This window comes from Mchenga conophoros, linkage group LG23, assembly GCF_057382185.1.
Source record: "Mchenga conophoros isolate Kocher_MC1m ecotype Shallow Benthic linkage group LG23, M_conophoros_male_GT1.1, whole genome shotgun sequence".
Classification (NCBI taxonomy): Eukaryota; Metazoa; Chordata; class Actinopteri; order Cichliformes; family Cichlidae; genus Mchenga; species Mchenga conophoros.
In genome coordinates this window covers 2,965,228-2,981,436 of record NC_140547.1, presented here as the reverse complement: position 1 = coordinate 2,981,436, position 16,209 = coordinate 2,965,228, and the positions used below count along the sequence as shown (strand labels likewise).

The 16,209-nt window shown below is 39.7% G+C and overlaps 1 protein-coding gene across 2 annotated transcripts; it reads left to right on the top strand.

Annotated features, from left to right (window-relative positions):
* The first annotated feature begins 3,126 nt into the window (after positions 1-3,126).
* Positions 3,127-16,081, top strand: elovl1b (ELOVL fatty acid elongase 1b). Of its 2 annotated transcripts, none has more exons than XM_085263938.1 (8): positions 3,127-3,267; positions 13,777-13,877; positions 13,965-14,155; positions 14,352-14,432; positions 14,538-14,594; positions 14,688-14,793; positions 15,008-15,144; positions 15,236-16,081. In XM_085263938.1, exons 2-8 carry the CDS (start codon positions 13,808-13,810, stop codon positions 15,566-15,568), a joined length of 975 nt encoding a protein of 324 aa, XP_085120064.1. In that variant the 5' UTR covers positions 3,127-3,267; positions 13,777-13,807; the 3' UTR covers positions 15,569-16,081. The 2 variants fall into 2 exon arrangements, with proteins under 2 accessions (XP_085120064.1, XP_085120065.1); XM_085263939.1 differs by lacking the exon at positions 3,127-3,267 and adding an exon at positions 10,869-11,028.
* The last annotated feature ends 128 nt before the right edge of the window (positions 16,082-16,209 follow it).

Here is a 16,209-nt window from a genome sequence, read left to right as displayed (position 1 = left end):
ATAAATGCCTTAAATGTATAAAACGCACAATTTCATAGAGTTACAGTTTAGTACAGCTGTTGGTGTTATGTATCTTGAACTATTGCTGGATAAACCTACATGCTCTAAGTTTGTGGTTAATATTAATCCAGTTTCAACAGCAGTATTTGTACTCGGTTGTTCTGGAGCTCAAAAGTGAAAAGTATTGTCTCAAATTAAACTGTACATTCAAGCGGAGGTTATACATTTTACAATATTATTCTCAAACATGGGTTTTCACTGTTTTGGATTACTAACCTGCAGGGTCGAGAAGACCTTTTCAAATCCTTCAGAACTGTATAAACTCTGTTTATGTCTCTTATACTGTATTTCTATGTTTCCAACTGCTGACTGTTTTGTAAAGGTGTCCCTTCTTGGCCACATTCACTTTAAAAAAGAGACTTTAATCGACTTTCCGATTAAATAAAGGATGAATTAAAAAAATAAATAAACAATCCTAAATTAACACACGCACACATAAATGTTATAGTTATGGTTATGACCATAACATTAGTTTCATTGTTGTTTATTTATAATGTTTTCTTGCGCTTTACTCAATTTCTTCAATTCATTACATAATTTGCTTTATGATGTTTTATATGATGATGTAATGTTGGCTTGTATGGACCCCAGTAAGAACAAAGGTCATCAGTTTGTGACTACAGCTTTAGGCAAGGTGGTGAGCCTACGACATTTGCAGGTTATTCATTACACCACAAGTAGAGCACATGTCTGATATGTGGTGTCATGGCTTGGCTGGAAGCCTACAGATCTTCCACAATGGTCATTATAGTTAAATCTCACCACCAGGACTCTGCTGCCCAGGAGATTTGAATGCATCTACTGTTTTTACTTTGAAAGGCCAGGAGTGTGTGACAGCTTTGGGCAAATAGAACCAGCTCAACTGAAAAAACAAGCAAATCAATTTTTTTTTTAAATCGTAGTGTGTTACATAAACTGACACATGTCTGGCATGAGGAATGCAACACGTGTGTTTATATAAAACATGTTGCTTCTACTTGTTTGACAGACAAGCCGACTTTTATCGCTTCCTTCCATCATGTTTTGTTGAATAAGAACACCAGCGTGTTGTGCCACATGTTATATCCTGCAGTACACTTCGAAAAAAAGTAAACACTGTTGAAGCAATAAAAGGCACAGCCGGGTTGCTGAACTGTGTTTCGGGCCTACTATATATGTGTAATTATTATATACGCACGGACTGCTTTTGGTGTGATTATTTGAGTAGCTTATTAATTGGCTTATTACTTACTTATTACTTATTTACTGGCTCAGTTCCCAGCTATTTTAAACAAGCTATTGTTGAACCAATATTAAAGAAACCAAATTTGGATCCATCTCTTCCAAGCATTTACAGGCCAATATCAAAACTACCATTGGTGTCAAAGATCTTGGAAAAAACAGTTGCAGAACAACTTAACAACTTTTTGGAAAAGAACAATGTTCTGGACATTTTCCAGTCTGGTTTCCGCAAATTGCACTCCACTGAAACCGCTTTGCTTAAAGTGTCTAGTGACATTCTGATGGCAGCAGACTCTGGAGAGTACACTGTTCTGGTTCTGTTGGCTCTCAGCTCTGCTTTTGATACTGTTGATCACAGCATCATGATAAATAGGCTGAAGGACTTGTTTGGGATTACTGGTGTTGTTTTAAAATGGTTTATGTCGTATCTATCTGAGAGATCCTTTACTGTCTGTATAAATCACGTGCTGTCGGAAACATCAGTTCTGTCTTCTGGGGCACCTCAAGGATCTGTTTTAGGTCCTATTCTCTTTTTGCTGTATATCCTCCCTCTAGGCCACATTATCAGGCGTTACAATAATATTTCTTATCATGTCTATGCTGATGACATTCAGTTGTACTGTTCTTTCAAAGCTTCTGAGTTGTATAAATTGTCTTGTTTAAATAATTGTCTGTCAGAAATCAAACAATGGTTAAATGACAGTTTCCTTCAGTTAAATGCAGATAAAACAGAAACTTTGATTATTGCACCTGATCACATGCTCTCAGAAATTAGGCAGCATATCAGTTTTTTAGACCCTTCATTTCAGTCGAGTCCCAGAAACTTAGGTGTTATATTTGACAGTTCGATGTCTCTTGAGAAACACTCTAAACAACTTGTCCGGAACTGTTTTTATCATCTAAAAAACATTTCTAAACTCAGGCTACTGGTGTCAAAGGCAGAACTTGAGATGATGATTCATGCTTTTATCTCTTCTCGTTTGGATTATTGTAACGGTCTTTTTACGTGTCTCAACAAATCAGCTCTGGATCGCCTTCAGTCTGTACAGAATGCAGCGGCAAGACTTTTAACTGGTACAAACAAGAGGTCACACATTACTCCAGTTCTGGCTTCTCTTCATTGGTTGCCTGTAAATTTTAGGGTTCATTTTAAAATTTTAGTTGTAACTTTTAGAGCTCTGCATGGTGAAGCTCCCCAGTATATCTCTGACCTGTTGAAACCTCATGCTTCATCCCGAGCACTTAGGTCCTTCAAGTCAGAGGCTACTGGTGGTCCCACGTACCGGGTTTAAAACACGTGGGGATCAAGCTTTTCAGGCACTGGCACCGAGGCTGTGGAACTCTCTGCCGTTGTCTTTACGCTGTCTAGACTCTACTGACTCCTTTAAAAAGCAGCTGAAGACATTTTTATACAATTTTAATTAATTTAATTAATTTTAACTTGTATGTCTGATCTTATTGTAAAGCACTTTGTGATTTTTATCTGTGAAATGTGCTATATAAATAAATTTTACTTACTTACTATTTTACTTACTAATTGTATTTTAGTTTTTCTCTAAAGATATGGCAACTTACCTATACTCTGCATACTTTTATTCACATATGAGAGGAACCAAACTCAAAGTCATTTCTGTGTGTCAGTCGTTTTTTTTTTTACAATTGTAACCAGTAGTAGTTACAAAGAGCAGAAAATGAGCTCGAAACTCTACAGAATTTACATTACAAACTGTTACAATGAAACATCTGTGAGTGACCGCGGAATGGAGACGAAATGACATTTGATACACTGAGATGATTACGTCCATATTAAGCGACTAGCTCACGCCAGTGTAGAGATGACTCCACCTTTTTCCGCCTCCATCAAAGGGTTGGGTCAGGAGGAAGATTTAAGCCGAGAGGAAGAGGAAGCACCGCTAACTAAAGCCACGCTTTGCGTCTTTTCTCCAGCATTCATTCGACAGACTCCACAGGTTTACTTCAGTAAAAGTGAGTAGCTTTTGGACATTGTTGTCAGACTGTTTAACAGTGAGTTAAATGTTGACTCAGGGAGTTACTTTAAGGTGCTGCAGTTTTTTTTCCTCCCTCAGTGGAGGGAGGGGGCCAGATGTCAATTTAAACAATGTCAAATTCAAAGCTTTCTTTTGTTGTTTGTCTTTAAAGGCTCTTTTTTTTTTTCTTACGCCTACAGTAAAGTAAAAAAAACAAACAAACTAGAATTTTTGTGTATATAATCTTCTTTTTTCAAATTTTTTTTAAAGAAAAAAAACAAAAACCCTCAAAGTTAGGCGTTACCCCCTAACCAGATATCCGGTGTTGACAGATATCCGGTGTTGACTGGACTAATTGTATCGCCTGTGCACCTATTGTTGTTCTGCACTTTGAAGGGTTTTGATGTCATTTGCCATTTTGTAGCTGTCATGCATCTAAAGGGAGGCAATAAAGACAGCATATTAATGTGCATACTGCAAGCTCCAAATGTGCTTCCGCGAGAAGTGAAATATAGTTTACCTGCTGGTCAAATGTCACAACGGTTTCTAACGGTTAACGCTAAGCCAGAGCGACGCAGAAGCGCACACTCAGCTTCCTCCAGCTCAGAAACATACTCGCCTTTAGCTAATCTGTCAGGTGAAACATGGTTACAAAGTCAAGTTGTTGCATATATGAAGGGGCAAAACAACAACAACTAAAAACAACTTTCACACCACTAGCAAAATTTAGATTCTCCACTAAATGCTGTGTGATCTCTTATAGTGGCGAGGCAGAGAACTACATCAAACATCACATCTGTTATGTAACATGTGATTGACAAAGAGTAGGCGTGTGCATGTATTTTTAATTAGTGTAACTTATTATTGTGTAATGTTAACATCCATAAGTGCATTTAATGTATGGAAAGTCTGACTATAGAAGAAAGGGATGCCATGCTAGAGATTTAATGGCATTGCTATGCATTTGATTGCCCACAGTCTCTGCAGCCTCTGCATTATTTGAATTGCCACAATTTTCCACTGTTTAGCTGGAGAGATTACACCGATGCAAGAAGTAGTTTGGTTAAACAATTTAAGCTTTGTACAGTTTTGATTAGTTCATGAATGTGTTTAAATGCCCCCCTCCCCCCAGTTATGTCCCTGTGAAAGTAGCCTTTGATGGTTTCCAAATTGTGTGCCAAGATAGATTATGGGCTACTAACTGAAAGTTACGACAAATGTTTACAATGTCAACAAACAATTGTGTGACTTAGACAAAAAACCTCAAGGTCAACCAGCCCAGCCATATCTCTGATAGCAATGTAAACACTACAGCAGTGCTGTGGCTGTTAACAGTTCAGCATCATACTCTTATCACTTCACCTTCAAATGTCAACACCTTCTCCGATGGCCTTGGGTAGTTTCAAATATAATCTTCAACCAGTAGAAATGACACTGGGTCTTTTTAAACGGTGTGTTTCTGACTATGCTTCTATCCAGCAGTGCCGAGTGTGGTGGTGGTGCAACCACACCTTGCATGCGTCTCCTGTTCATCAGCGAGCATGTGTAGTGGGGGGATGTGTCATTTTACTTCACCTCATGTTAAAACCTGTTTTTTGTTTTTTAAATGGGGAAGCAGGATTTTAAGGTTGCTTCCCCAACTGGGTTAGTTCACTGACATTTTTAAGATCTGCCCTGACATGATTTTTTTTTTTTTTTTTTTTTTTTTTTTTTTTTTTAAAAACTCTGTGCGTGAACTTGGCAGATCTGACTGCTGTCAGTTAACTTAAGGCTTCTATTGGCTCTTTAAATGTTTTCCAGAAACTCTCTGAACTCCTGCTTATTTAGACAAATGCCTTCATAGTCTCTATTTATGGACCAACTTGTTCTAAAACAACTTCCTTGGAAAATTCTCCAATTGGGAGTAAGTTGCACGTTCAAGGAACCTGCAGTAAATTTGACCTCTGATGTCTATAAACAAGTATTTTAGAAGGCTCATTTCATGTTTCTCCATTCGGGTGGAGAAGCTACTGTACCTGATATTCAGCATTTCATTTAGCCAAATGTTTGAATGTCACTTAAGTGCTCACATGCTGATAGGGAACTTTGTCGAGGGGAAGAAGTGTGACGTTGTCAATTAACTGTTATCTCTTTTGTTTGGGGTGTGGCCATAATGCCACAGCAGTAGACAGTATGGGTTTCAGTTTGAGGCCTTTTAAGTGAGCAGATCTAAACAGTTGATCTAGTTGGACTAGAAGTAATTAAAGCTCAACGTTTGATGTGCACTTCAGTCTGTATAAGCATCTAATATTTGAATTCCTATGTTGTAATTTAAATTCTTCAATTCCAAGAAGAGGAAGTAAAGTACTGGTTTTATGTCCTCCAGTATGCTATGACTGGTTCTGTGTTTTGACCAGCATGTTTAGTTACGGTGGCTAAATGGAAATCAATTTTCCATTCGCTTGTATCGTTTTATGGAAATGTGTGCCAAAGGTCAAATGATACAAATACTGTAAATTAAAAACTGACAGACTGATTAGTAATACTTGAACCCTTTGTTTTGTTGGGGGAGGGTTGCCCTTAAGAGTTTAAGTGTATGTGTGTGTGTGTGTGGATGTGTGCAAGCCTAGGTTCCTACGTTCTGCAGGTATCCAGACAGACACAAAGTCTCATTCACTCATGTTAAAGTCTTGCCCAGTCTCAACATATAAGATAAAATTTTATTAATCCCTCGGGTGGGTTCCTCTGGGAAATTCGGTTTCCAATAGCACAGCACCGACAGACTTGCAGAACATAAGCAGAATATTATATATATATATAAATACAGAGACTTATATAAATAAAATATACAAAAGGGATAAATAGGAATAAGAATACAAGGGAATTGCACATTTCAAGTATTGAAGTCTATTGCACCGTTGACTATTAACAAAAAGTATTGCACAGTGAAGTGAAGAGGCACTACAACCTAGTTGTTCCCCCCTCCTTTGTCCTCCTGTTTCCCCTCCAGAGAGGAGTTAAACAGTTTGATGGCGTGTGGGACAAAGGAGTTTTTAAGTCTGTTGGTTCTTGTATGTTTCAATATCAAGTCTGAGTTTTTAGGTGCTGTAAACTGACTTGCATATTCACTTCTATTTTTAATGAGGGATTATTGCAGACATTACAGTGTGCTCACGTTTGGCTTTGTCTCTTAAATTGTTTAGATGGCTTATTACTAATCTGAAGAGTCAAGTTCCTGTGTTATAATAGCTGAATGAGGAAACACGCCCAACTTTTCATATTACTAATGACTCTAATGTCTGGTTTAAAGTCTCAGTCCTAAGAAAATAAAACTCATATGCATCCTCCAGCTTCGCTTGTTTATGTTATTAAAGTTTTTTTTTTCCAAATAATTCCTTTATGCATGACCACAGATTAAATGATTGCACCATGCAATTTTACTTCATGCTTCCTGTACGTGCTAAAGTGCAGTGGGGTTGTTTTGGTTACCCCCCCCCCCCCATTTCTCTCTCACGCACTCACTCACCATGAAGTCAGGTGGGTTCGCAGAGGTGCAGTGGACTAACAGCTATGGAAAGTTTCAGAAATCTGAGACCTGTACTCTGACAGAAGGAAGGAGGGAGGTGCTTTAAGAGAATAGGAGCAGTGTTGAACGTCCAGACGGCAGGTAGGGGAGATGCAGCCCCCCCAATACCATACACACCCAAATACAATTGAGGGGGGGCGTGAACATGCCAGTCCTGAGACGAGTTCAGCAACATTCCTGTACCGGGGAGTAGTGGTTTCTACAACTTCAGCATTTGGTTGTTGTTGTTTTGCATTTTATAAAACATGTCACTTGGTGAGACTAAAGCATGTTTTCAGTCTTATCATATGTAAAATCTGCTATGGCTGCTTGATAATATGCTAATCTGCATTCAAATCTGAGGATTTTGACTAGTCACTGTTCCAATATCACACAAGTTCATGACAAAGGTTCTTTAGACAAAGGATATTTAATCCAGAATAAAACCAGATTATGCAACTTGTATTATGTCAGCAGTCTGTGTATTTTTGCCAGCAATCAAAGCCTGCAGAGTAAATGCTGAGGTTTTTGTTCCTTGCTCTATAGATTGAATCTTCAGAGAGTCTGTTGGTGGGGGAGTATATTCATAATATTTTTTTTTCGTTAGGCTTATATAAGAGTAAAATTCTTAGACCACATCTTAGGAAAATAAAAACAAAATGATTAACTTAAGCATGCATGGAAAAAACCTAAATATTTACATAATTGCTGAGCATTCTTTCAATAGCATTACTGTAATGTAATATACACTACGACAAGTTTTTAAATTTGACACGTGCACTCAGGTGTTCATCCAGATACTTTCACATTCGCACACTTTCTCAGCCTCGCTGCCCCTAAACGGTCGTCTCGTTTTTTGCAAGTATGTGAGAGCACATACCTGTCCAAGAGGTACATGTGCTCTCAGTGTGTCAGGATGACGAAGCTGCAAAGCAAGTTGGGGTTTGGTTGAATGAAACCAGCTTATACAGCCATGATTACAGTTATCAACTTCAGATAAAATTGTATAAAATGCAGTCAGCCTGAAGATTGTGGTCCCAGGTGACAGTTCTGTCCCTGAGGACATGAACATACTACTAATACCTTTTTTTGTTTTCTCTGGCGTCTGTCATCCAGCTGGCTTGACTGGAATGTGTGTCGGCGTTTTGCCACGTGAGGTTCACGTTAATTTAGCTGACTTATGTAGCCAGTCAGTGTGCTGTCAGGTTTTTGATGTTGCTGCCTTTAGGACTTTCTACCTGAGGCGAGACTGCAGACTCTCAGGAATGCAGTTTGTGTTAAACAATTGTTTAAAAATTTCCAGTAGCATGCCTTCAGAGGTGACGTTCATACACTCTATAGAGTAATGGACGTTTTTGCTTTATGTAATTTGACCAGTTATTTTTACCCTGGCGGGAGAGCCTGATTTGTCACACCACTTTGTGACATTCTAGTGGAAATTCTGGGAGACTTGTGCTTCCTGCTTAAAGCATTTGCAGCACACAGTTTGCTCACTGTGCTCTTTACATCTCAATCTACTGAGATTCTACAGTTTAATTCTGAGCTATTGGTAAATATAAAGTTTGCATCAGTGTCAACAGTTGAAGGTGTACACCTTTCAAGTGAATTGATTTTACCGTGTAAAATGGGCTTTTGGTGTGTGTCTGACACTGAGGTTAACACAACGTGTGATGTGTGCAATATTACCAGCTTATGTGTCTGAAAGCATGTACATGCTTGTACTTGGAAGGTTTTCACGCAGTTTGACATCTGAAGCATCTGACGTCTGTCAAGCAACTTTTGATTTAAAAAAATAAAAATACAGGTTTTATCAAGATGTTGCTTTAACTTTCCCTTAGATCAAACCAAAATACACTGAATATTTATCTGTCAGTCATATGCAGATAATGGTCTGAGTGGAAGTGAGATAAACATCAAAACTGTTCTCAGCGTCACGTTTATCAGTACGGGAGTAAAGTGGCTGATCTTGGAAACCACCGTTTGTGGCACTTCCGCTTCTGTCATATTCTGTATTTTGTTCAATGGGAACAAAAAGGGTTACTGGTTTCACTGAGGAGCATGACTGTCATATTTGAAAGGGCTTTGTCAGCACCTCAAACTGCAGCTGATCTCGTTTTTGTTGTCAGGTGTGTTTTGGTATTTGGAGGAAGGGCTGAAATGCACTGGAGTGCTACCTTCACTCCCCCATGTTGCCCCCAGGGCCAGAACAACAGGCGAAGCTGGCTGGGTCGGATACTGTCTCACTAAACGGGGCCTTTTCCACTATAAGCTCATTTGTGTCATGCTTGCAGCTGGCTCGAGCTGTTTTTATCAGTGCTACAGGCATTTTATGGGCTCTTGTTTCTGTGTCCTTATCGGCCTCTTTAAACAAAGGTAGGGGTGTGTGTGTGTGTGTGTGTGTGTGTGTGTGTGTGTGTGTGTGTGTGTGTGTGTGTGTGTGTGTGTGTGTGTGTGTGTGTGTGTGTGTGTGTGTGTGTGTGTGTGTGTGTGTGTGTGTGTGTGTGTGTGTGATCTTTATACAAAGCTGTCTAGTAGACTGATAATAAATGTGTGGAATTTTAAAAACAACTTTTTTTTTCTTTCATTTTTTTTTTTTTAAATAATGATTGCTTGTAGTTTTGACTAAAACTCAAACCCACTTTTTGTTACTTACAACTAATGTTTATTAGATCCCAGTGTTTCTGTCCTATTGAACTTTAGCGTGTACAAAATCTGTTTTGCCAAGGCTGAAATGATCCATAACCGGGTTTTTCCTGGAAGCTCTAGATGTGCCTTTAAGGGACAAATGAGTGTGTCTTATCTTATAGATGTTAGATGTGTTTTCCTTTCATTTTTTTTGACCATGTAATAAGATTAAATTACATTTATAATACTTAAACTTTCTTTTTTTCTTTTTTTTTTTTTAAATGAATCAATCGCAGTCTTGGTGTTTGGGAAAGGCCAAAAACTCCTTGGATGCCAAAGGTGTAATGTGCAAAAGCATGTGGTGTAACTCGTACTACACATTTTTTGTTTCTCCTTAAGCATGGCTGGGTGTGGCAGTGGGATCAGGATAAGAAGTTTCCTACTGGAAAGCAAAACCTCCTTTCACAACACTAAAGAATTTTAAGCATTGCCATATGAGTCACTTCTTCCCATTGCGGCAATTAATTTCATCTTCCTTTTGCTTTGCTATCCAACCCTGAGCAAACATCTTTATAGCTCTTATCTTGCCTTGTAGTTTAAATTTATCCAACACCTTTTTTCACTTTTTCCATGAGGCCACCAGGAGAGGCTTCTTGGATTTTTCCTTTTAAACTGGACTTGCATGTGTACCTAATGAAGCTGTATTTCCAGTTGGACAATACAGGACAAACACAAACTATAGGAGGAGGCTAGTCTGCCTTATTGAGGCATTTTACTCATGCCGTGGATTGTCCAGCAGTGCAGGAGAAGAAATGGAGGCTAGTTTTGCTTTATGGGTGTTGGCCAGGCCGAGGACCAGTAAAGGCGTAACAATGGCTCCCTTCATGATAACAGAGTCTCTACTGATTTCTCGCCCGCTCCCTGTGAATAATATTATCAGCCCACCCCTGAGAGGAGCCGTACGGTTTCTGGTGTTTCAAGTGAGTGAAGGGTGTGACAAGGAGAGCAAAGTAAGGAGGGGGTAGGCGAGTGGGTGGGTGGGTTTTGACGGCAGCTTGGTGAAACCTGGGGGCGGTCACAGAATACATACATCAAGGTAGTGTGGGATTTAAACGGAGGTAATCTCTCACCTCAGTAGTTCTCTCTCTCTCTCTCTCTCTCTCTCTCTCTCTCTCTCTCTCTCTCTCTCTCTCTCTCTCTCTCTCTCTCTCTCTCTCTCTCTCTCTCTCTCTCTCTCTCTCTCTCTCTCTCTCTCTCTCTCTCTCTCTCTCTCTCTCTCTCTCTCTCTCTCTCTCTCTCTCTCTCTCTCTCTGGGTTACACAGAGCAGCCACTCTCTTCCCTCGCTCGCTCTCGTTCAGGCTCAGCCTCTTTCCCTCCCTCTCCTTGTGTGAACTAGTTATTCATCCACTGTATGAGTCAGGGAGGGTGGAGTTTTGGAAGACCGCTGTACCAGTCACACTTTGTCAGTTTACTTTCTCAATCCCATCTCTTTCTGTCACTTCTCTGCTGCTGCCGTCTTAGGCTTTATCGTGCTGTGCAAGAGGAGTCCACTTCGGCTTTTTAAGTGGAAATTTTTTGTCTCAGCAAGGGTAAGTTGCTCAATGTTATGTTAAAGGTGAACTAACTTGTGTGTGGAGTCTGTCAACACTTCGAGCAGTTCAAGGTTGTTTTAAGCTTCTGTACTCAAAGGTTTTGGTTCCTTTCGGTCAGGCTGCTTTTTGTCACTGTTGTTATAAGATAATTGACTGTATGCTTAACAAATGGGTTCCTGGTTTGCTCCCCCTCCCCCATCTCCTGAATTTTTTTTTTTTTTTTCCCCATCATCTCTGCTGCTCCAGTTTGTTCATCATTAACTCTTAACTCGTGAGCTCCCTTTTTCCATCCCTATGATTCATTGACATGGCTCTCTTAAGAAAATGTTTCCCCTCCTTTTTCACTGTATCTCTGCTGCGAACCAGCCACACCATTTAAGTCAAGGTCATTTAGTAATGGATAGGTGGTTGTAGTGGGACTGGTCTTTTAGGACTTCACTCAAAGTGTAAATTGGAATTCTAAAAAGCTTTTAATGATTTCTATTCAAAGTAGAAAGGGCCTTCAATGGCCACATGCCAGCTTGCATTACATCATTGGAATTGGAAACTTTTTTTTTTTTTTCTGGACCCCTCTCAACTATAAGAGGAAGTTGGTGTTGACCTGTGGAATTACTGATAAGAGATGAAAAGTGGCGACTGGTCAGGCTTCAGTGTACTGCTAGTCCAAATCCTGTGGTGATGCTGATGTTTAACTGGTGGACAGTTGGGTGGCGTCATGTGTCGGTTAATTGATAACTGGGTGCAATAAATGATACTTTATTATCCAGGTGAGGCAAACTGACTGCTGTTAGACAAACATTATTGGTGGTAATAATTCTAGTTTCTCTCATGGAGACTTTCATCCTGTCCTGAGAACACAAAAATATTCATTCTTGGTTGTTTTGTCATGAATCACAAGACTATCCTTCTGACTTGCACAGTCAGATTTATTCTAAGTACCCTTTCTAGGCAGTCACATGTTGCCTGTTCATATTTGAAAATGGGATATTTTTTGGATTACTTTCATCTTGTTGTGGTGGGATTTCCTTAAACCTGCACTTTTTAACAGTGGTGATGCTGTATTATTATTTTTATGAAAAGCATCACTTGCTAAACCATAATGTGATCAATTTAACTTATCAGCATTTTCCCTCAGAACAAGACTCTGTACAACAGACATGATGATACTCTTGTTGAAATGTAAGGTGCCTGACCAAAGGCCTCATCCGTCAATTCAAAAAAAACAAACCTTTGTGTAAGAGGCGTCTGAAATACACTGATTGTCATACTCGAATTTTCATGTCACAAATAAACAGCTCTTTGGTTTCAAAATGTCGTTGGAAGGAAGCGATGTGGCTATCACAAGAAGTGGTCTGGAATGCTGCAGTAAATTTGGAAGCTTAACAACTATAAAAACAGTGGTGTTGACACAGTGCTTAGGTTAACAATTTCTTGAATGTACAAAGCGACGAGGAAGGAGGATGAGTTTGACACAAGACACTAATCCTGTGATGCTTCAATTATTTTTAACTTTAATATTGCTTGAAATATTAAAGTTTATCACAAACTGTTTGAAATGCATTTGACTTTTGGATTGTGCAACAGTCACTTTCTCTTCTGTTTTCACTTCGACTTGGTTTCTGACTGAAATCCCATTTGGGGGGGAAAAACAGAAGAGAAAAGGACTTTTGCACTTTTGCACAAATTCCCCAATCTGATTTCTAACTTTAAAAAAATGGATTTCCTGCCTATCAAATCGATCTAGCTCATTGTTCACAAAATGCATAACCTGAATCCACATGTACTTTTCTTTGCCCCTCTAGGCACCCGTGTGAGCTCGGGTCACCTGACCTTCATTCCTCAGGCTTAAATTATTAGCTTTTAATTGTATTGACTTTAGGAGCGCTGTACTTTTTGGCAGTGAAAGAGCATTGTAGACTCGTATCAAACAATGCATCCTCTGGGCCCAGTGTGGCTTGCGCTGACCGCACCCTGCGTATAAATATGTTTTGTGGTTTACATTTGAAATCTGCTTTAAACATCAGAAAATGTCCAGTTTTGAAAGCAGAGCAGTTTTCTTGTGTGCCGACTGCTTTTAGTGGTCTCTATAAAACTGCCATGTCACAAGAAGGAGCAGTCGTCAGTTTAATGGGTTCAGTGACCAGAAACTTAAACTGCTGGGTTTATTGGTGGAGGCAGTATTGTGCCTTAACTCGTGGCCTGGCTCTTGTACACAAACAGCCAGCCTCAGTGTGGGATGAGGGATGCCCTCAGTTCCTTGTAGCACCTCCTCTCAGATATCAGGCCATGTCTGATGAGTGGTTCGAACCAGGGCAAAGCATCTTGGGAATTTCTGTTGGGAGTGTTTGTTTGGTGAGGGATGAGCTCTCTGCTCCAGTAACTGCGTTTCAGACCTGCTGAATCAGGAAATGTAAGAATGCGCCTCCCTGAGGACACCGGCAAGACAGAGGGAGGGGGGGTTGTATTTTTTTCTTTAGAAAATAATTTTGCATGTTTTAATTTCTCTAGAAATGTAACTGTTTAAAAATTATCTGTTCAGGGTTCTGTTTGAACAGGAAAAATGATCCCGGCATGACAGGTTTGACCTTGAACCTTTGTGTTTTTGACACCGTTTAAAACAAATGCTGTTCTGCTTTGAGTCAAATTTCAGCCCTTGGGATATTCTCATGGAGCTCTGGAAGGATTGTTGCAGTGTTTTCCTTTCAGCTAAAACTAACAATGAGCTTTTTGTGTATTTGTTTGCAGATAATTGGGTCATAACAATACAAGAGCCAATATGCTTCAGGAGATTCAGGAGATGGGCTCACATGCCAAGGATATCTATGATTTCCTTCTGTCGGGACTTGGTAGGTTTAGTTTTTTTGTTTTTAAACACTGAGAAAATACAGACTTGTGTTTGTTTGTCTAAATACATTTCCCCTTTCGCGCTCTAGATCCACGGATCACCGATTATCCTCTGATGCAGAGTCCCATAACCATGACGACAATACTGCTGGGCTACCTGTTCTTTGTACTGTACCTCGGACCTCGCTTAATGGCCAATCGCAAACCTTTCCAGCTCAAGGAGCCTATGATAGTTTACAACTTCTTGCTTGTGGCCTTGTCAATATTCATCGTATATGAAGTAAGAATCTGTTATCTAGCATTTAAAATATTAAAAGAATAAAGTTAATGCACATTGTTAGCATTTCATCATTTATTCAAGACTGCTTTCCTCAATGGATATTGTTGGATATATTCATTTGGTTGAACCTGCATCTGTAAGGATCAATGCCCTCAGCAAAGATAAAGTCCTGATAAACTTGTGTTTTTATTTGCAGTTTTTGATGTCTGGGTGGGCCACAACGTATACTTGGAGATGTGATGCAGTTGATACCTCTAACAGTCCTCAAGCACTACGAGTAAGTCGCCCTAACTCTATAACAATTACTATTATTAAAGACGATGAATATAAAAACTGACTTTCCTTCCACTGAGTCACAAACTAAAAAGTCTCTCATTGTTAGATGGTCCAAGTGGCGTGGCTGTTCTGGTTCTCCAAGATTATTGAGCTGATGGACACAGTAAGTTCGCATATTCTGATGCCATGGTTTATAAAATGTGCCTTAATGTTCAGTTTTAGTAAACGGTGTTCTGACCAGAATCCCCTCTGTTAGATCTTCTTTGTGTTGAGGAAAAAGCACGGCCAGATTACCTTCCTACACATCTTCCACCATTCCTTCATGCCCTGGACCTGGTGGTGGGGAGTTGCGTATGCTCCAGGTAAGTACATAACCTTAAGTTGTCAATGGTTAATGGAGGAGGGAGGGGGAGCATTGCGGAAGTGTTATGTAGTTAGCTCATCCTGCATACCAATCTTGAAGATAAGATGGTCTTTTTAAAGCCTTTCAAGAAGCTTTGTGCAGATGACCTGACTATCGATATGAAAATGATTAACCAAGGGAATTCGGTCTGATGTTTGTGGTTATCACTTCAGGTGGAATGGGATCTTTCCATGCCATGGTAAACTCTTCCGTCCACGTTGTTATGTATTTCTACTATGGCCTTTCTGCTGCTGGACCTCGCTTCCAGAAATTTTTGTGGTGGAAGAAATACATGACTGCAATTCAGTTGGTACGTATAGCCTATACTGACTCAGTGGTGTTACCAGTAGAGCACATTTTTATTGTGTATTTGGCTAATTTCTCATTTTTCTTCTCAATAGATCCAGTTTGTGCTGGTATCTCTCCATGCTACCCAGTATTACTTCATGAGCAGCTGTGATTACCAGTTCCCTGTGATCCTCCACCTCATCTGGATTTATGGTACCTTCTTCTTTGTTCTGTTCTCCAACTTCTGGTTCCAGGCTTACATTAAGGGCAAGCGACTGCCGAAACAGTGTCAGAACAGCACAGCTGTGCACACAAATGGCAAATACTGTGAGAATGGCAACAGTGTGAAAAACGGTACTGCCAATGGTGTATCACACGGGGTTACCAATGGCTCGGTCCACCACGAGAATGGCAGCTCTTACATGGGTAAGATGAAGAAGGCCTAGGAAGTCTGGAAGGAAAAGCCCAAGATGTATGGCCCTGTAAACCTGATAAAACTACTACAGATTCCAAATAATTTGTTCCTTTCTTTTTCTGTTTTTAGTTTTCTATGTAAAATGTGGGAGGATGATGTGGTCAGTGACTTCCACGGGTGGGGTCCCAAATTTGGTTGTTTGGTTTGTTAGTTTCTTTGCATTGGGGAACCATCTATGGAACACAATGTATGAAGAGAAGATGTTTTGACCCATGTTGTCTTCACTGATGTTGCAAACAACCTCCTAGTTCAGTATCACTCTGGTGGCCTTTCACCACACTTGTCTTCACTTCTTATCTGACCCCCATGTCCTCCTGACACACTGTGGACAGATGACTGTACAGTTTCTATCAAACTTGAAGATGCTTTTTGTAAATACTTTTACAAAAAAAAAAAGAAACTAATTGTATTGCTATACTTTAGACTTTCTAAAATTTGTTACTTTGTATTTAATTAATATGCAAATAAATTCCATTTTAAATGATCAGCGTTGACTTTTTTTTCCCCCCCAAACTCTGACAACAGTTTATTGGATATGTAACTTGATTTCACTTAGCAGATCTTTGGGCTCCAACATTTTGCTGTCGCAGCAAAAGCATTTGCATTGTCTGC